Here is a 21,197-nt window from a genome sequence, read left to right on the forward strand (position 1 = left end):
TGCTTCCTATGAATAAATGCAGCATCAGTTTATCAGATGTAAAAAACATTTTGTTTTTGTTTCATCATATGCAGGCCTTGTGAATAGTAGAACTCGCAATCGCCTCCTGTGTCTCCCATAAACTTGAATTGAAAACACCAGGTAGTGCGGGTGTTGTCTCTCTACCTGAAACTAGTCAACGGCACCTTTTAAATGCATACCATATGCACAATAACCTAAGCTATGACCTGTCTGTTCAGAAAAGGAATGTATTTGTATGTATGTAAATTGTGTTACATGTGATCGCACTAAATCTCAACCTGAATTGTCTTCATTGTATGCAGGCTACAGCCGAGAACAGAAATCCTTCTGAAAGCTTTGGTTTCTGAGAATGCTGACTGTCAATCTGGTTTGCTTGCTGCCTGGAAGAAGAACCCTAAGTGTATGTAAATAAATCATATTGCAGTAGAATGATTGTAATTATCAGATACACTATAAGACAGCTGCAAGATTCCTTTAGGTTATTCCAGGGTAATGGCATGTTGAACTGTTTGCTGTAGATTTGTGATCACTGTCCTCCATATGTGATTATAAGGCACTCAGTTTGCCCAGATGCGGTACCCTAAAGCTTGTTTATTTTAATTTTTTTTTTAAACAGGTCACTTGTAAATACATCTTGCTTTGGTATAATGCACTCTGTAGTGACTTTATAACCTTTTTCATTTTAGATTTGTTATCTGCATTTTGCCAGTGGACTCCAGAAGCTACTCATGAAGACATTGCCAAGGCTTGGCCACCAATACAGCATGATGAAAATTAAGCGGTTTTATGGATTTAATTTAAGTGACAAGTACAACTGTAGCTACCACCTGGACCTGTGGGCAAAGTAAAGAGGCAGATTCACAGCCGACAGTTGTAATATGCCAGAAACTGAGACTACATTAGTACAATGTATACACTTCTCAGTATTTTTAATATTTCTTTGCTAAAATGTTTATGAATATCCGGACTGGTTGGGCCTTTTTACAGGTCACTATTTAGTCAGGTCATCCCTACCCTCTTCTACTCCCAACAACATTACAGGTATGTGTGAAAATTTGACCTGCGAAAATGTATGAATCAACTGAGAGCTTGGATGCATTACCATCGTTAAGATATTTTTAAGCTCTGTCTTATGCATTTTGTAATATATGTAAATAAAACTCTTGTGTACTTATCTATTATTTCTTTATTTTTTAAAGGTAAGTTTTATTGTTTTAAACTTTTAAAACAAAACAACCCATAAACGTTACATGGAGTCCAGCATTAGGTACAAGTTGACACACCGAGTAGTGTAATCGTAAAAGCCATAAGGGGGTTGATTGGAGACACCAAGAAACATGTCTTCATGTGTTGGAGTTTAACCCTTTAAGTGAACGCCCCCAGGGTACATCCATGCTTGATTTGCCATCCACGGAGCAGGATCGGAAAATCAGAGTACTGAAGTGGTGCACTAGGTGATGGTCACCAAGGAATCAAATTGGAGAAGAGCGCAGGAATAATGCAAGGGAAATATCTGGAATAGTGATTAATGTTGCTCCCATTCTGGTGATGGTGTATAGTTAAAGGAAAACTTTACCCCCAAAATGAATATTTAAGCAACAGATAGTTTATATCATATTAAGTGACATATTAAAGAATCTTACCAAACTGGTCTATATATTTAAGTAAATATTGCCCTTTTACATCTCTTGCCTTGAGTCACCATTTTGTGATGGTCTGTGTGCTGTCTCAGAGATCACCTGACCAGAAATACTACAACACTAACTGTAACAGGAAGAAGTGTTGAAGCAAAAGACACAACTCTGTCTGTTAATTGGCTCATGTGACCTAACATTGCTTGTTTGTGTGCGCAGTGAATCGTACAATCCCAGGGGCGGCCCTTGTTTTTAAAATGGCAATTTTCTATTTATGATTACCCAATGGCACATACTACTAGAAAAGTATATTATTATGAAAATGGTTTATTCACATGAAGAAGGGTTTTACACATGAGATGTTTTATGCAATATCTTTTTATAGAGACCTACATTGTTTGGGGTATAGTTTTCCTTTAATAGTCTCTGAGCTGCTGGTGCTGCATACAGTGTTCCAATTGGGTCTAAGGTGAAACAACGGTTACGTTACCATACTATACAATGAGTATTGTAGTCTCAGGTAAGACAGGGTTCTAGTGGGAGACTCACCAGTAGGTCAGCTTGGTTGGTATAGTAGGACCTTCAGGGATCAGGTCTTGCATTCTGGTTAGGAGACTGGTGTGTGCCTCACAGATTAAGCCAGTCATCCACCTCCCCAGGCGTGGAGAAGAAGAGGTGCCAGATATTGCTTGCTGTACAGTAGAACCCCTGTTTTATGTTTTTCAGGGGACCAGAAAAAAATGGTGTAAAATCCAGGAAAATTCAAAATCAGGGAAAAGTATTATGCATAATATATAGGTGGCACAACAATGTAAAATGAGGGAAAATCAGGGGATGTAAAATTGAGGTTTCACTGTATTTGAGTTCGGCTTCCCTGAGACACCTCTTTACCCCTATAAACCCAGCCTGTTGTTTTTGGATGTAGGTGGAGAAGTCGGGGTAGAGTGACACTGTTGCTCCTTGGGCCTCTCAGTTTGGTTGCCCTGAGGGCCGCATCTCTATCCCTGTAGTTAAGGAGCTTCTGGAGAATGGGGCATGGAGGAGCTCCAGGTGGGGGAAGTAAAGGGCTCTTTATGGGGGGCCATGGCAGACTTTGTTTTGTTAGGGCTGAGACATACTGCGATTCGGGGAGATTAGTCGCCCGGTGACAAATCCTCTTCTTCAGGGTGACTAATCTCCCCAAACTGCCTCCCCTGCCTTATAATCTCCGCGAATCGCAGTGTGTGTCTCTGCCCTTAGATTGTTTCCCTATAGTTACTGGTGTAAAGGTAACTGAAGGTAATCCGATCAAAGACACCTCAAGAGTAGGCAATCTGCCACAATTAATTGCAGGGTTTATGCTAACAGTGCCCGGAGTTTAGCAGACATGTCTTCTCACAGCACCATCTTGGTCATGCCCCGTCTTATCTTTTATTAGGGTTGCCACCTTTTTTGGAAAAAAAATAACGTCTTTCCTATATATTTCGATTTTTTTTTCCCTGTCGATTACATTGGGTTCAAGCATCATTTTTACCTGTCAGGCCGGTAAAATACTGGCCAGGTGGCAACCCTATCTGTAATTGATTTCCACAGCCTTGAGATGCATTCCATTCATGATACAGCTTCCCATAGGGGCACAATACCTCTTTAATGAATGAGGGGTGCTGAAACACTTTTTGTCTATTTCCTTTAATTGAGAAAACTGCTTTTTGTTATTTCTGGTGATAAACAGGAGAAACATTGCAAATAAAAAGTACTTGCAGTGCCCTTATATAATGAACTCTTGCTTGTTCTCAATGAGCATCTCTTATTCTGGTCCATATAAAAACCACTTCCTAGTGTATCTCCATTCTTAGGGAAACATGTTTAGGTACAAGCAAAAACCAGTACTAAAACCAAAGATATTACTGATAAGATTACATTGCTGCCGGCAGACAGATTAATGAAGTTCTTCTTCATCAGAATGAATGGCGGGGTAAAGATTAATTGATGGCTCAGCAGCAATGTATAGAAAGTCTGTATTTTAAGAACAATGTATCTATAAAATATAGAAAATAAAAAGTGGAGATGCCGGGGATTGAACCCGGGGCCTCATACATGCAAAGCATGCGCTCTACCACTGAGCTACATCCCCTTGGTGAGGTAACATGTGAAAACAAGGTTATTATATAAAATAAATAGATAATGTAAGGTATGATGGAGCGGTTTATATGTGCTACCTTCAGTCATAGCGGCCATGTCAATTCAGAGCCAGTCCGCCCGTCTCATAACCCGCTGCTTCTCTCTGCCGTTGCTTTTAACTGTCAACTGGATTCTGAGCCAGGATTGGCTGCTTTCCCTTGAGAGGTTTTGGTACGTTCGATACTAAACAATGGTGACGGTTAACTAACGTTTCCCCTGTGCAACCGTTTGTGTAACTCGCTCTGACTGTGTTGCTGCGAGCTGCATGGATTTAATTAACAGTTGAGGCTGGTTTTATGGTCCGGCAAAGGAAAACAAATGATTCCAGTGGAAAATCTGCTAGTGAGCGCGGTGTCTTATGTAGATCAATATGTTTCAATTGCTGCTACTTTCGCTGCGGTATCAGGGTAGTCCTCGTTAGTATAGTGGTAAGTATCCCCGCCTGTCACGCGGGAGACCGGGGTTCGATTCCCCGACGGGGAGGCCAAATTTTTTTAGTTTGTATTCGACAGAGATATTTGGGCAATGGTTTAATGTTTTTATTACCAGCTATTTTCTTAAAACGGTTGTTCACCTGTAAATTAACTTTTAATTTGATGTGGAGAGATGCTCTGAGACAATTTGCAACTAGTTTTCTTTTTTTTTCTCTTGCTTGTGGTCTTTGAGTTATTCAGCAGCTCTCCAGTTTATACTTCTAGCCTTACAGAGCATTTGTTTCAAGATGGGGTCAGCGACCCGCATTCGAAAGCTGGAAAGAGTCAGAAGAAAACGGCACATACATCATTTAAAAACCATAATAAAGAAAAAATGACGGCCAAATGAAAAATTGCTCAGAATTAGCTATTTAATATTTACTCCCCTGGTATTCAATACCGAGATGGGATTCACAATTTTAATATCTGCATGTATTTTGTTAGAAGACCCCAGCAGCCGAAATAGCTCAGTTGGGAGAGCGTTAGACTGAAGATCTAAAGGTCCCTGGTTCGATCCCGGGTTTCGGCAAATCTTTTTCAATTTCATACTTTTGCTGGGTCACTCTCTGTCAGTAGCTGCAAAATGGTTTGTTCTGTTTGAGGCTAACTGCGCTCAGTATTGTTCCTGTGCTTTCTTCTATTTATTAATTTATAGTAAGCATGTGACTCATGCTGCATACTGAACGACACTGCAACTGATGCAATGCCCTTTACACCACCAGTCAGACCGCTGTTATTCCTTGTCAAAGTATGAACCGCATCAACTGTGCATCATGTTTAACTTTATACAGAGTTCGGCTGCCTGGAGGGTCTCTATAAACACAGAACGTTTCAGGACAATGTGACTGTGGGCAACATAAAAAGGAGTTTGAGCCCATTTGAAGTATCTCATGCACAAAAACCCTTCTATGGAAAGAAATTTCAAGTCAATCCTCGTTAGTATAGTGGTAAGTATCCCCGCCTGTCACGCGGGAGACCGGGGTTCGATTCCCCGACGGGGAGGCTTGCTTTTTCTACTCCAGTTAATAATTTATTGAATAATGCATTTTTATAAATAACCAGGGTGTTTGCCACCTGACCAGTACGAATTATTCTAGATACCAATGTTATTTAACATGGAGAAAACAAAAATACAGGAATGCCAGTCATTTTCTTCCAGAAAATGTGGCACCCTAATCACTAATGAAAGCATAACTGCACTGTTCAGAAATTGCCTGTTCTCTAAACCTGATGCAGATTTCTGGCCAGTAATAGCACTTTATCATGTGAAAGCATAGAAAGCATTCTAGCAGGATGCAGAGTCAGGGTTGGACTCCAGGCCCCAGGGCCGGCCTTAGGCCTATTGGACCAATTGGGCCCAACAGGGCCCCGCACCTCTGGGGGCCCCGCACCTCTGGGGGCCCCGCACCTCTGGGGGCCCCGCACCAGAGGGCAGCACAGATAATATTTCCCTCAGCACATGATGCTGCCTGGCCTGCCCCCAACTTTGAGAGTCCAGCCCATCCCCAAATCCATAGGTCCAGCCCACCCCCAACTCTGATAAACCAGCCTATCCCCCAACTCCATAGGTCTAGCCTGCCCCCAACTCTCATAGGCCCAGCTTTCCTCCAACCTTGATTGGCCCTGCCTGCCCCCAATCCAACCAAGCCTGCTCCCAAGCTGAATCGGCCCAGCCTGCCCCAAACTAATTGGCCCAGTCCACTCTCCTATTTCCTCCCTCTCTCTCTTACCCTGTGTGCCCCTATTTCATCCCTCTCTTACCTTGTCTGCCCCTTTCCTTTCTATTTTGTGCCTGTATGCCCTTATTTTCCTAAATACTTGGTGTGTCAGTAGCCAGCAACACTTTGTCTAGGGGCCCCGCCAACATGGTCCCAATTGGGCCCCACATTTTATAGGATCAGCCCTGCCAGGCCCCCTGCCACAAAGCCACCTCTGAACCCCCCGCACCAGCTGCAACCCCCCCACACCAATCTCCTGCGTCTGGGAAATCGTTGTTCACAACCTAAAGCCCAGCGCCGTTTCCAGGAAAGAGCCGCCTGAGGCGGTTCCTGTAATGCCACCCCCCTGCCCGCTTACCTTTCCAGGGGGAGGCAGCAACGCTAGTGCGGAGAGTGCAATTGCGCTCTCTTGCACTAGCAAAGCCAAATTTACCAGTTAAAAAATTGAAATTTTGCTCTTAAAGGCATCAGGAGCGTCTTTTTGCCGTCCCCCTGGCGCTGCCACCTGAGGCGAGTTGCTTAAAAGCCCTGTACTGTTCACACCTGAGACCCAGACAGAAACTGCCCACATTGTTCACCTGTTTATACCTTATTCAAAATGCTAATGGGGCACCAGCACTGTGTCACTGTATGTAGTACATCTTAGAGTGGTCTTGAGGTTTCCCTGTCTCCTGCTCTGTTCTGTCTGCCCTATGGTCCCTGTGTGTGCCATACTCTGCCTGTGTGCCATACCCTGCCTGTGTGTGCCATACTCTGCCTGTGTGTGCCATACTCTACCTGTGTGTGCCATACACTACATGTGTGTGCCATACCCTGCTTGTGTGTGCCATACTCTGCCTGTGCGTGCCATACCCTGCCTGTGTGTTGCATACCCTGCTTGTGTGTGCCATACTCTGCTTTCCCTATGCTCCCTGTGTGTGCCGTACTCTGCCTGTGTGTGCCCTGCTCTGCCTGTGGAACATAAGCCTGGTATTTGTTCTAGCGGTTTGTTAGCATTTGAAAATTATTGTTAGGGGCCCCTAAAGTGTTTAAACACGAGCTGGAGGCGCTGTGTTATGCACAGGGGAGGAGAAGGCATATGCATTTAGGGGTATGTCTTAATATGACTTGAGCACCAACCATTTGGTTTTTTGGTGTGCTACTACCATGAATGAGGACATGGTCTTGTGGTAACATGGGTCGTGGTTTAAAGTGGGTGTGGTTTAAAAACAGGCAGTGGTCAACACTGTCTTCCATTATCGGCCCTTCACCATTTAGGCTAGAAAAATTTCGGCCTTTGGTACCACAGAAGTTGGACAGCACTGAGATAGATAATCTTGCTCATTTTGCTGGCTCAGACTGTGGCAGCAAACCCTGCTTACAATGTTGAATCCAACTGGTTTCAGACCACACTGTCGTCTTTGTGCAATCAGAGGCAAGTGGAACAAGTATTCAAGAGTCAACTGGGGTACCTGGGTCCTACTGGAGAATCCAACTCTCCCCCTCCCCTGTATTTTTCAGCAAGTGTCCTAGTAGCGAGAGGTTGGAGTGGGAAAAAATAAAGAGATAATAATAATATTGGCAACCCTGAAGCTGCAGCCTTATGTAGTGATTCCTAGATAGAAGACCTTCAAGATGGTCTCAACTGTGAGTCTCCATACTGGTAACATACACCACCGGTCCATTGCATTCATATTTGGTCAGGCACCAAACAGGTCTGTCTCTGCACCTAGTCAGCAAAGATGTAAATATAGAGTGGGCAGACATTGTGAACACATCTGTTTTAAAGGGGTTGAGTATAGGAATATGATGCACATATGTCTTTTTTACCCCCCCTCCCTCTCCCAACACAATAAAAGACATATCTGTGGAAGTATGATAACCCTGATGTCACTAAATCCCTATATGTACAACAAGGAAGGTTAGCTTTACCGTTAGAATGGACACATTGAAATATATATACTTAATGACACTCATACATTATGTATCCATACATTAGTACTGGATAATACATCATGGATGGACATTTCTTCCATTACATCCTAAATAAACAGTATGCTGGCTACAACATGGCAAGTGGCATGAGAGGATGAGTGACAATGCCATCTGGCTACCAAGTCCTTTCACTCTTTCTTCCCCAGGGAGTGCTGGTGAGAGGCATCAGTTATCAGTTGTTTAGAAAGCGCAAATGAAATAATAGAAATGTATGTCGTTGGCTATGCAATAAAATTAGCCATATTGTTCTTCCCCCTAGTGTGAACAGCTGGTCAAACAACTGGATTCAATGGGTAGTATGAACTTGGTGCATGATCCAGTAGTGATATTAAAGAAAATTAAGAACATTAAGATTATTTTTCATATATTTTTGTGGCCTTACTTTTATTTAGAATTACTTGAAGGTTCAAAATACTACATTAAGAAATATACTATAACTTTTGTTTTACACTTCTCAGTCCAAATCTCACTCCGGATTTGCTCAGCCCTTTGTCCCCTCTAAGTAAAATCTAGATGGGGCTAGTGACACAGAAGAGTGGGACAATCCATCTAAGAATAGTGACTCACAGGACTGTTCATTAGTTTTTCTTTTCCAAATCAGATGCACTACCATCTACCTACCTTCTTACAGGCAATCAAAATAGGCCCTGGCATTTCAGGTACACAGAGACCCAAAAAGCCACCCCAGACCACTAAATACTGACTTTCTATGGCACCTTATAGCAGCCCTTCTGGTATTTGTCAGAACCCACAGTTTTCCAGTCCAGGCGGGGGATTGGTCAGGAAGGAGGGCAGGAAAGAAGCCCACTGCTGGTTGTGGGGGCAGGCCTGGATTTCAGGGGTTAGGCTCCCCTAGGCTAATGCAGTGTCGGACTGGCCTGACGGGACACCAGGAAAAAACCCGGTGGGCCCCAACCCTCATGGGCCCCCGCCGGACCAGTCCCATTCTTCCAATATTGGGATTGACTAAGAAAATAAGTTTTTTTCGGCGCCGCATCGAGTGGCGCCGGCTGTGCACAGTAGGGGAGCAGGGTGGAGCAGGGCCCTGGGACAGCAGTCCCGGTGGGCCATGACCCCCCCAGTCCGACCCTTGGCTGATGGGTCCTAGAGCCTGGCAACAGCGCAAACGCAACTCCCAGCCCACCCGTCGGAGCACTGGGGTTTACGCATATAGGAGGATGCATCCAAAGTGCTCCTTAGATTGCGACTAGGGTTGCCACCTTTTTTGGTAAAAAATACCGGCCTTCCTATAAATTTAGATTTTTTCCTTATTAATAACATTGGGGTCAAGTATCATTTTTACCTGTCAGGCCAGTAAAATACTGGCCAGGTGGCAACCTAGTTGTGGCTGGGTTGTATGCTGCCCCTAAGATCTTTCCACCCGAGGCCCAGGCCTTTGTGGCCTAGCCACAAATCCGGGCCTGCTGTGGGGAGCAGGTCTGGGCTGGTGGGGCCCACAAGGGCCCTTTGTAGGGTTGCCACCTGGCTGGTATATTACTGGCCTGCCCGGTAAAAATTATGGTTGATCCCAATGTTATTAATAGGGAAAAAATATAAATATATAGAAAGGCCGGTATTTTTTCCAGAAAAGGTGGCGACCCTAGCCCTGTCTGTGAGTTCTGGCAAATGCCAGAGGGACTGCTCTAAGATGCCATAGAAAATTACTGTTTAGTGGGCAGATGAGGGGCTGTTTTGGCCTCTGTGTACTTGAAATGCCAGTCTATTTTGAAACCCAGCCCAGCCCTGGTTCGGTCCTGCTTTTCCCTGCATTGGATATTTCTTGTGCTTCATATACATTCTAAAAGGAAATACAGGAATGTGTTTGTTCCTGGTGGAACTATGGTTGCCACCTGGCCGGTATTTTACTGGCCTGGCCCGTAAAAATGATGGCTGATCCCAATGTTATTAATAGGAAAAAAAGATAAATATATAGGATGGCCGGTATTTTTTTCCAGAAAAGGTGGCAACCCTATGGAACACATAAAACATCCACCACAGGGGAATCACCTGTGTGATAAGATCCTTAAGGCGTGATACAATTATATAAAATAGATCAGCTCAACCTGTGGCCTTCCAGCAAACTACAAGCCCAATGTACTTTGTACTTTATATGTGACCATGCTGGGGGCAAAGCAGTCTCTGTTCCTTAAGGTGCCCATACATGGAGAGATCCGCTCGTTTGGCGATGTCGCCAAACGAGCGGATCTCCCTCCGATATGCCCACCTTGAGGTGGGCAATATCGGCTGATCCGATCGTGGGCCCTAGGGCGGGCGGGCGGATCGCGGGACCGCATCAATGAATAGATGTGGCCACGATCCGACGGGATTTTCTGTCCCATCCGATCGAGATCTGGCCGACTTTCGGCCAGATCTCGATCGGTGAAGCCCATCGTGGGGCCCCATACACGGGCCAATAAGCTGCCGACACGGTCTGTCGGCAGCTTTTATCGGCCCGTGTATGGCCACCTTAAGTGATCTTGTGCTTTTACATGATGCCATTGGGACGTGTCTGTGACACCTCATATCTTTGTATTTTACAACACTTGCTACATCATTTCCTCTATAGTGGTTCATGACTCAGTCTCCGAAAGTGAAGAAAATACACACAAAATGAAAGTGTAACTGCTCTGAACTTTTTCCACTCTGTTACAATGATTTTTATTTTGAATCAAGCTCCTTCCAACTCATTTCACCATTACCCACAAATCCCCAGTTCTCGAACAACGAAGCTGCTCGTAAATAATGACAAAGCAGATAAATTCTAGAATTTTCCAGTCAGCTGATTGCTGAGGCAAACGTTTCAGTATCACGGTCCGGCTTGACGCCCCTTCCCGCCCCTCTATTTTGTATGCAGTCCTAGTTCGTACGCCAAAGTCAACACTTTCATATAAATATCTGCTTGTGAGCAAGTACGTTCTTATGTCAGTTGTACAGTTTAATTCAGGTACAAACGAACATAGCGAAATTTATTTTGGGACATCTTTGTGATACTGTTGGGCGGTTTCACGCGCATTAAAAAGTCCCTGTTAACGGACACCTCGGAAGGATACACCAACGACACAAATAAAGCCCGCGCCCTTTGTTCTGGTGGCGCAGTTGCACTTTGGTAGCCGTGTGGTTCGAGGTAACTGATTGAATCTCGCGCAGGACCCGCTCGTCAGCAGTAAGTTTATTTTATTTTTTTTAAAAATCGCATAGGGTTTGTTAATCCCATGCTGAACGTATACATTTATCCTTATGTCTTGGTTAATGTGCTGGGGATGTTGTAGCAAATAGGTGGTCGCCCGCGTTTTTACTATCAGGCGAGTAGGTCGGGAATGTATCGATTATTATATACTTTTAGTTTTTGTTCTGTAAGATCAGAGAAACGAACTGGATGGTCCCGTCCCTTGTGGCTAGTTCGGGAGGGATTGTCGTATAGAGGGCAATACGGGATGATGGTGTGCCCTTAGATACCTAATATCAATGTGCCGTTAGGCGGTTTCTTTACTATTCAAACAAGGAAAACTCGTTAGATGAGTGTAGAGCTACGAACCGATGTTCCAGAATAATTTCTAAGCCGCCATTACACGCCCTGAGGCTCTGTGCGCATGCGTCACTAAAACCAACTGATATAACGTAATACTGGAGGCGGCCGGTTGGGGGCGCTAACTGGACTTTAGAGGTTAGCTTTTAAAGGAGACATTTTGTGTAAAAAAAATAAAAAAATGTACCAGTGCGTTATACTCCTTTAGTTCTAGAATAATTGTGCTTAAAGTAGACATATAGGATAAATTAAAAAAACCCTAATTATAAGTGATATGGTGTTGCTTTTACATGGTGCCATATCAATATCTTCAAAAATAGCCCCTCTATTTGAGCTCCCTATAGGAGTTCTCTGGTCCCTGTTTCAAATGAGGGGTGGGCGTGTCCTAACGGTCCCTGGCAGAAACACAGTAGGAGGGGGCAGCCAATTACAGCCCTGCAGTCACACAAGCACAGGCAGGCTTCAGTTCCCTATCAGGTCCTGTTAGCTGCTGATTGGTTCGTCTTACAGTACAGTGAGCAGAGTGCCACTGGCTCCCCTGCACAGCCTGGGAATTCAGGGAGCTGGAAGTAGAATAAAGGATTATTAGTTTTTGCAGAAATATTCAATAAATCAACCTGAGACACTAATTTTTTTTTTTTTTAAAGCAATTCTATGTCTAAATGAGTATAATGCTCTGGTACGTTCTTATTTTTTTACACAATACGTCTCTTTAAAAAAAAAAAAAGCTTTAAGTTTCAGACAGATTTTATTGAATATTTCTGCAAAAAAAAGCCTCATGGCAATTGCTTTTTCTTTTACCCCACTTACAAAATGGAAACCGTGGAAAAAGTTGAATAAGAAACCTTTCTTTTAAAAAAAAAATGAAACCTTAAAATTAGGGATGCAACGAATCCGGGATTCTGCCTTTTTCACCAGGATTCTGCCGAATCCCTCTGCCCTGCCGAACCGAATCTTAATTTGCATATGCAAATTAAGGGCAGGGAGGGAAATTGAGTGACCTTTTGTCACAAAACAATGTTTTCCCCTCCCACCCTTAATTTGCATATGCAAATTCGGTTCGGTATTCGGCCGAATCTTTCACGAAGGATTGGTGTTTTTAGGTTATTTGTCTGATCAGAAGCCTTACAGGAACAGTAACGCCAAAAAAAGCACTGGTACAACTGTTTGCTTCAGAAACGCTACAATAGTTCATATAAACAAGCTGCTGTGTAGCAATGGTGGAAATTGAAAGGCTATATGGCACCGGTTATATAGTGGGTAACAGAAAGCACCATTATGTTGTAGAGAGGTTATCTGATGTAATTGAGCCCTTTGAATGGCACCCCCGATTTCTACACACAAGCTTATTTATATAAACATTATATATGTTTCTAAAGCATACACAGCAGTTTTCCCAGTGTATGGCAACAATGCATTATAATTTTATTACTTAAAACTTTTTGAGAACTTTTTTTTATTTTATGTTTTTTTAAACCTGTACATGGTTTAAGCATTCTGAGAATCTTAAATGCCATTGTTTGTATTGTCAACTGCTTCTAGGCTGGGAATCTAAATTCCCAGTAATGAAAACCATATGTATAGCTTGTGCTTTACGTATGGTTTTTGTAAGTCATACTTGGTGTATGCCGCTATGATTATTATTTTTTATTTTTTTTTGGTACTATAATTTGAATTCACTTTGTTGGCAGATTCACTTTTAGTTGGCAGATTGTTGGCTTTCTAAACTGCTAGTTTGATACATTAGTTCAGTACTGTCCAACTTATTGCATGTGGGCCAACGACCATGTAACTTAACAACATTATTCTTGGAAATATATGTGTAATTTTCATACAGGATAAAGCTTTTAAATACTTTAGAGCTTCAGTTAGTTAAAATAGTTTTGACTTACTGAGCTATAAGTCCATGGTAATAACTGTTTGTTTTGTATCCCATTTGTAGAGGGAGTTTTGAATTTATGTTGAAAGCTTGACTGATTTGTAGAAGCCTGATTATATGTTAGTAAACCTGGCTACAATTTAAGAATATTAATTTTTTTTTCTTTTTTCAAAGAACATGCAGATATTTGTGAAAACTCTCACTGGGAAGACCATCACACTTGAAGTTGAGCCAAGTGACACAATTGAGAATGTGAAAGCTAAAATCCAAGATAAAGAAGGCATTCCCCCTGACCAACAAAGGTTGATCTTCGCTGGCAAACAGCTGGAGGATGGACGAACCCTGTCAGATTACAACATTCAAAAGGAATCCACTCTGCACTTGGTTCTCCGTTTGAGAGGGGGGATGCAGATATTTGTGAAGACCCTGACAGGGAAGACAATTACTCTTGAGGTGGAGCCAAGTGACACTATTGAGAATGTAAAGGCAAAAATCCAAGACAAAGAAGGTATTCCCCCTGACCAGCAGAGATTGATTTTTGCTGGTAAGCAGCTGGAAGATGGCAGAACCCTGTCAGACTACAACATTCAGAAAGAGTCCACCTTGCACTTAGTTCTTCGTCTCAGAGGTGGGATGCAAATATTTGTGAAGACCCTGACAGGGAAGACAATTACTCTTGAAGTTGAGCCAAGTGACACTATTGAGAATGTAAAGGCCAAAATCCAAGACAAGGAAGGCATTCCCCCTGATCAACAGAGATTGATATTTGCTGGCAAACAATTGGAAGATGGAAGAACCCTGTCAGACTATAATATTCAGAAGGAATCTACTCTGCACTTGGTCCTTCGTCTCAGAGGTGGCATGCAGATATTTGTCAAGACCTTAACTGGGAAGACCATTACCCTTGAAGTTGAACCAAGTGACACAATTGAAAATGTAAAAGCAAAAATCCAAGACAAAGAAGGCATTCCTCCTGATCAGCAGAGATTGATTTTTGCTGGTAAGCAGCTGGAAGATGGCCGCACTCTTTCTGACTACAACATTCAAAAAGAATCCACCTTGCACTTAGTTCTTCGTCTCAGAGGTGGGATGCAGATATTTGTCAAGACCTTAACTGGGAAGACCATTACTCTTGAAGTTGAGCCAAGTGACACTATTGAGAATGTCAAGGCTAAAATCCAGGATAAGGAAGGAATTCCTCCTGACCAACAAAGATTGATCTTTGCAGGCAAGCAGCTGGAAGATGGCCGCACTCTCTCTGACTACAATATTCAGAAAGAATCCACTCTGCATTTGGTCCTTCGTCTCAGAGGTGGGATGCAAATATTTGTCAAGACCTTAACTGGTAAAACAATTACTCTTGAAGTTGAACCAAGTGACACAATTGAAAACGTAAAAGCAAAAATCCAAGACAAAGAAGGCATTCCCCCTGACCAGCAGAGATTGATTTTTGCTGGTAAGCAACTAGAAGATGGCAGAACCCTGTCTGACTACAATATTCAGAAAGAGTCAACCTTGCACTTAGTTCTTCGTCTGAGAGGTGGGATGCAGATATTTGTGAAAACACTGACCGGGAAGACAATTACTCTAGAAGTTGAACCAAGTGACACCATTGAGAATGTTAAGGCAAAAATCCAAGACAAAGAAGGCATTCCCCCTGATCAACAGAGATTGATTTTTGCTGGGAAGCAGCTGGAAGATGGCCGCACTCTTTCTGATTACAACATTCAAAAAGAGTCCACCTTGCACTTAGTTCTTCGTCTCAGAGGTGGGATGCAGATATTTGTCAAGACCTTAACTGGGAAGACCATTACTCTTGAAGTTGAACCAAGTGACACCATTGAGAATGTAAAGGCAAAAATCCAGGATAAGGAAGGCATTCCCCCTGACCAGCAGAGATTGATATTTGCTGGCAAGCAGCTGGAAGATGGCCGCACTCTCTCTGACTACAACATTCAGAAAGAATCCACCCTCCACCTGGTCCTGCGTTTGAGGGGTGGGATTTAAGACAATCCTTTTATGCATCTGCTCTGCATTACTTGCTTGTTGCACTTTGTTTCAATAAAGCTATTGCATTCCAAAATTCCTTGTGTCCTTCATATTTATACATCTGTAAGCTTGCACTGACATTTTTATTCTCCGGTGTCCAGATAGTATGTTTGGTTAGAATGAAACAAAACAATAAAGGTAACTTCTATTTTTTATCAATCATGAATGCAAATCCACCCCCCCCCCATAGTTATTGGTGACATTGTAATGGCAGCGATTTACCACCCCTCTGCACCATATGATTGTTACAACTTTGGCTCGGTATAGTGCTACTCTGTATGAGGGCAAACTGTTTCATTGTGCTCCCCTTGCACTTCTTACTGCTTCATCCAAACAAGTGTTTGCGTATTAGTTGGACCTATGTGGGCAGAGACCACCCTAAAATCAATGCTGATGTCTGATTACAGAGTGTACAGGCCACAAGTCAGTGATGGAATGAATACAACCCTTGTATTTGTGGTAGTATGTCTAGTACACTTTTTACCTGGCTCATACATCACACGTTTGCAGCTAAATCAGAAGAGAAATCTCCTTGGGCTGATTGTTCCAGTTTACTTGTTTTGACGTGAACTTCTCAATACTGCTTGCAGACTATTTACTTCCACCCAAATCTGTGGTGGTGGGTTTTGGATGATTTAAGGGAACTACTTCCTATAAGAATAATAACTTGGTGTAAGTAACTGAAAATAATACTGGCAGCCTAGTACTGCAAGAATGGTGCTCTGGGTGCAGTGAAAATGCAAGAAATCGCCCAATGTGCTTTTACAATGTCAATCCGGAGGAAGAACTGGCTGTCCTGAATATTGTGGAATGGCTGATATATATTGCTATATCTATAACCTATAGGGAGGTCTGTCTGAGTGGGCCTTTTCTTAAGGGAACCGTTCAGTGTAAAAAATAAAACTGGGTAAATAGGCTGTACAAAACAAATAGTTTGAATATGTAATCTATAAATTGATATCTAATGTAACAGACTGAACACAACTTTCTCCTTTGCAGTTCGCTACCCGGTCAGTCAGCAACTTGAAGGGGTGGCAAAACTCTTCAGTTAGTTTGTTATTGAATCTGACCTGCGTGCTATGGATCAAAAAGCAAACTAAATATATATATGTATATGTGTGTGTGTATATGTGTATATGTGTATATATATATGTATGTGTATAGCCCCCCCCCCCCCGTTCAAGTTGCTAACATGTTAGACTGCTTAAAGGAGAAAGTTGGGTTCTGGCTAGTACCTTGGACATCCTTCACTCGCAGGTATTTAAATGACTGCACTGATGGATTAGCGGTTTGATTTTCTCTTCCTTTGTTGTCTCTTGTCTCTACAGGTTAATAAAGCACCGCAAGTATTGTCATTACTGATGCTTCTATTGTATAAATAGGGTTGCACTGAATTCACTAGTTGGGATTTAGCCCAATCATCCATCCAAATCCCTATCTTACATATGCAAATTAGGGTGATGGTTTGTTAAAATGGTTTGGGGGGGTCTATAAGCAACTGGCACTTAGATTTGGCTGAACCCTGCTGAAAAGTGTTAATTCAGTGCCTGCCTAGTGTATTCTGCAGCTTGCGTTAATTCACTTCCCATTTATGGCAAAGAGATTAGACTGGACCCAGAGCACATGATGACACACCACTGGGGCTCATTTATAAACATTGGGCAAATTTGCACCTGAGCAGTAACCCATAGCAACCATTAGTGATTAATTTTTTTTCAGCCAACAGAAGGTTGAACACTGAAAGCAATCATCTGACTGGTTTTCTTGGGTTACTGACCAGATACTAAGTGTTTATAATGTAATAATGCCCAGTGTTTATAAATAACCCCCTCTGTGTTAAGACAATTCCTGGTGCAGAGCTTTCTGTATTTTGCATCAGTCCACTGCTTTTGCTTGTTGCTGAAATCTCCTTGCTTATGGCACATGTTCTCTGCCAGTGTTTCGCACTCAATGGAGAAGAACCCAGTTCCTGCCAAGAAGCAAGTCTTAAAGGAGAACTAAACCCCCCAAGAAAAGCCCCATCTACTACCTTAGATAGTATCCCCCCCCCCCTGCTTTCATGAGTAGCACAGCGGCTGTCATGGGTTCTATCTACTTTGGATCCTCTTCCTTCCCTTCGACAATTCACCGATTTTTCAGCGAATTCACAGTTGGTACAAATACTGTACTGCTCCAACTGCACATGTGCCAAATACGGCTTTCCCTTACCGAAGACCCGGAAGATGGTGCCTGTGAGTGCCACTGCGCTTCTCTGCATAAATAAGAGCAAGTTGTCAAGGGGCACTATCTGGAATAATGCACTATGAGGGTAGAAAGCAGACAGGGGAAACTATCTAGGGTAGTAGATGGGGCTTTTCTCATTGGGGGGGGGGGGTTAGTTAGCCTTTAAGTTTTACTGGAAGCTAGCAGTGACCTGAGAATATTGGCTAGAAATGGAAGCAAGCGTTTTTCATAGTCAGTTACTGGTTTCTCAGTAGAGTTGGAGTACAAACACCAGCAGAGAATATCTTGAGTACAATAAACCTTATGGTAATAATATAATTCATGGGCATCACCCACAAGAGCCCTTCAGCATGCCTTTAGTGATAAATATCGAGGCTTACAAATGATGACATTAACCTTACAGAGACACCTAGCGTGTCCCTTATATACTGTGTCATTCCAACAGTATTTTGACAGGAGGCAGATAAACACAGGAGAAACATAAAATACCTTATTTGAGCAATTAATTTGAAAGTGGAAGTATTGTGGTTGTTTTATTACTTTCATCCACTAGATGGCCCATGGACATGAATTCCTGCCCAGTTCTCCATCATACTTTCCACTGGCTACAGACAAACTATAAAGAAGCTATAATTAAAAAAAAAGGCCTTGCTATAGTTACAGTGCATGTGTTAATGAACAAAAATACAGCTATACAGCCACAAACACTGGGGATACATTATATAATTAAAATCAATAACTGCCTTCATTTACATGATAGGTAAAATGTTTTACTGAACAATAAAACAAATCCTTTATTAGCCATGCATGTTTTTGATTAGTGTAATTTTAATAAACCAGTCTAGCATATTCCCTAAACCCCTTCTTGGGGGTTCTGTGCTATTTACGTTTTCTAAGAGCTTCATTGGGTTGCTCTGTAGCATCTGGGCCACTGATGGGAGCAAGACTTCAGTCCGTGTTCACTCTAGATACTTGTCTCTCATCAGTAATATGAGCGTTAATACACTGCTGCTTGGAAAGGGTATTTATATTTAAACAGCTCCCACAGGCCCTATAAAAAACTCTATAATAACGCTGAGTATATGGCACTTTATAGCATCCATGCTGGGAACATGATAGTTTATAGCTGACTTGCTACAATTTCTTCTGGCATTTGCCTGCCACCCCAAGCAAAACATGTCCCCAAAATCTTCTTAATCTCCCTATCCTGAATGTAATATTATATAAAAGCCTGGCATAATTTCACACCTGACAATGTCAGTAAGCATTGCTCACTCCTGTGATTCTCAGGAGGATCCACAGCTATTGATCACTTTGGGAGGCATGCATTGGGGCTAACAAGAAATTAAACATTATTATTGACTTTATCACTGTGGTGCATTTTTCTGATCAGATCGTAAAGGCAGCAAGCTAGGGTCCCCAAAAATGATCCAGCTAAGCACTGGTTACCACTGTTATACCAGGTTTATCATGCTGCAGAAAATAGACACAGCGAGTGAAGCATTACTGGTGATGCCCAGAGCAACCAATCAGCAATTAAATTTCAACAGTTAGAAAATAAAAGCAAAGATCTGATTGGTTGCTAAGAGCACAGCATGATAAATAGACCATTGGTGTCTATTGCTTTGCCAACAGAATAATAGAAATTAGGCCAAGGCCAGAACTACTGAAAAAGAAAGCTTCATACAGTAAGTACTCTGCGTATAAGCAGGTGAGAGGTTTAAATAGATTTATGTTTAAATCATTGTTGTATATTGTTTCAATAACCTCTGCATGGCCAGTGACCTGCTCTTGTTTCTAGATTTCTATTAAATAATGCTTGGACAGGCTCCCAAAAGATTTCAGTTAATGTATTTTGTAACAAATGCTTGTTTTTTGTGTAATATCTGCCCCATACCTCCCAGCTATGTGATTAGTCAACTGTTAACTCAGTAAACATAGTCAATTTTCAGAAAAACAGTTATCTACACTTCTTTCTGCCTCTGAATCTGGGCAGCACCAGCCAGCAGCAATGTTTTTTTTCTAGTATGTCTACAGAAGCTAAACAGAGCCTTTGCTCATTCAGAATAAACAACCTGCCGATTCAGCCCATTCAGACCAAATTAACATTTTATCTATCTAAGAGCTTATAGTGCAGATGTGGCACAAACTGAGTACATACAAGCTGATGGCTCAATGGCTGAAGAGGCTGCATTGAATCTGGCAGTCACAGTACCAGCCCTGCTTCCATAGACCCAGGACCGCCATCAGAAATCGCAGGGCCCCAACAACATTTCCTGGGCTACGCCCACCGCAAGCCCCACCTACAGGTCCGCCCTCCCCACCACACAGTAAAAAAACAAAAAAAATATTGGTGGCTAGGGTTCCCACATGTTAATAAAAAATAAAAAGATATTGGTGGTCAGGTCCCCCCATAAAAAAACATTTGTGGCCAGGCCCCCCCCCATTAAAAAATATTGGTATAGGACCCCACATGAGAAAAAAATTGGTGGCCAGGCCCCTCCCCCCACATTATAAGAAAATTGGTGGCCAGGGCCCCTTAAACGTCTATGCCTTCCTGGAGTCAGCAGCTCTCAGAAAGATGGGGGGCCTGGCTAATCGAGTAAGTGTGGTGTGGCCGGGCCCCCCTTACCCTCAGGGCCCCCTATAACTCTCCCCCCTGTCCCCCTCTGATGCCTGCCCTGCATAGGCCATAGAGAATATCCAAATAAATAGAAGTTGCATGTGGTTCAACCTTCTAGAACCTTGTGAGTTGGGTGCAAAGCAGTCCAGGAACCCTTGCCAAGTGTTAAGTAGACATACAAGAAAAAAATACCACTGCAGCACCTCTTTGTTGCAAAAGTGAGAAGTTGAATTTATAAGGCGAGACAACCAGGCAACTTTTTGGGCGAAACGAATCCTGTCCACACCTCCCGACATTCAAAACATGGAAAGAGGGACAAAAAGTTGTGCCGCCCGCAGTGCAGCGAATATTTTTGACCATGCCCATTTCATGGTCACACCCCCCTAATTACCATGTCCATTTTACAAAATTTGGCAGGTTATGAAACTTTGAACACAATTCTGGGAGTTTTAGTGCAAAGTTTTATGTGTTATTATTATCATTAACATGTATTTATAGAGCGCCAACATGTTGTGCATCGCTGTAATAGAACAGTTTTGCTAATGAAAGTGAATTGTCCTTTAAGCTGTGAGTCTCAGTTTTCCCAAGACTTGCTTATCTTAAATTGTTACAATTGCATCTATGCTTATCTTAAATTGTTACAAATGTATCTAAGTGCAGCTGCTGACTTTTCCAGGCTCTCTGCCCAAAAGCCTCCTCTTCTAATTTAAAAAAAACAAAACATAATTTCAAGCAACTTTGCAGTATGCATCAATTAAGAAATATGCAGACTTTTCATGATTTTTAATGATTTCTGACGGTTCCCTAAGCCTAGCCACACACTCTCCTGCTGATCTCTCCGACTACTTTGCTGAGCTGGCTGACTACAGTTACTTTGTATCAACAGCAGGGCCGCCATCAGGGGGGGACTAGGGGGA

The 21,197-nt window shown here is 42.6% G+C and overlaps 2 protein-coding genes and 4 non-coding genes across 7 annotated transcripts in view; 5 read left to right on the forward strand and 1 right to left on the reverse strand.

Moving 5' to 3' along the window:
- The window catches only part of dhx37.L (DEAH-box helicase 37 L homeolog), a 34,869-nt gene extending 33,674 nt beyond the window's left edge, over positions 1-1,195 (forward strand). The window contains exons 26-27 of one of the 2 annotated variants that reach the window (XR_005962153.1): positions 324-421; positions 708-830. Coding sequence is in view for 1 of the 2 variants with exons in the window: in XM_041567280.1 (XP_041423214.1) it covers positions 324-421; positions 708-799 (190 nt within the window). In the remaining variant the exon portion in view is untranslated. Of the gene's footprint in view, positions 1-323; positions 422-707 lie in introns of both variants that reach the window. The other variant, XM_041567280.1, reaches the window with a different exon arrangement.
- Positions 1,196-3,696: 2,501 nt separating this feature from the next.
- Positions 3,697-3,768, reverse strand: trnaa-ugc. The gene has a single exon. It is a non-coding gene; the product is annotated as a tRNA-Ala (tRNA).
- Positions 3,769-4,226: 458 nt separating this feature from the next.
- trnad-guc lies at positions 4,227-4,298 on the forward strand. Its single transcript has one exon. It is a non-coding gene; the product is annotated as a tRNA-Asp (tRNA).
- Positions 4,299-4,744: 446 nt separating this feature from the next.
- Positions 4,745-4,817, forward strand: trnaf-gaa. The gene has a single exon. It is a non-coding gene; the product is annotated as a tRNA-Phe (tRNA).
- Positions 4,818-5,218: 401 nt separating this feature from the next.
- On the forward strand, positions 5,219-5,290 carry trnad-guc. Its single transcript has one exon. It is a non-coding gene; the product is annotated as a tRNA-Asp (tRNA).
- A 5,544-nt stretch (positions 5,291-10,834) lies between these two features.
- On the forward strand, positions 10,835-15,468 carry LOC108716425 (polyubiquitin-C). The gene is made up of 2 exons (XM_018262549.2): positions 10,835-11,143; positions 13,560-15,468. Exon 2 carries the CDS (start codon positions 13,563-13,565, stop codon positions 15,390-15,392), a length of 1,830 nt encoding a protein of 609 aa, XP_018118038.1. The 5' UTR covers positions 10,835-11,143; positions 13,560-13,562; the 3' UTR covers positions 15,393-15,468.
- The last annotated feature ends 5,729 nt before the right edge of the window (positions 15,469-21,197 follow it).

Source organism: Xenopus laevis, chromosome 1L (genome assembly GCF_017654675.1).
Source record: "Xenopus laevis strain J_2021 chromosome 1L, Xenopus_laevis_v10.1, whole genome shotgun sequence".
Classification (NCBI taxonomy): domain Eukaryota; kingdom Metazoa; phylum Chordata; class Amphibia; order Anura; family Pipidae; genus Xenopus; species Xenopus laevis.

Bases quoted from the DNA above. Each gene is read 5' to 3' on its own strand.
- LOC108716425 (XM_018262549.2), top strand. From the start codon at position 13,563: ATGCAGATATTTGTGAAAACTCTCACTGGGAAGACCATCACACTTGAA.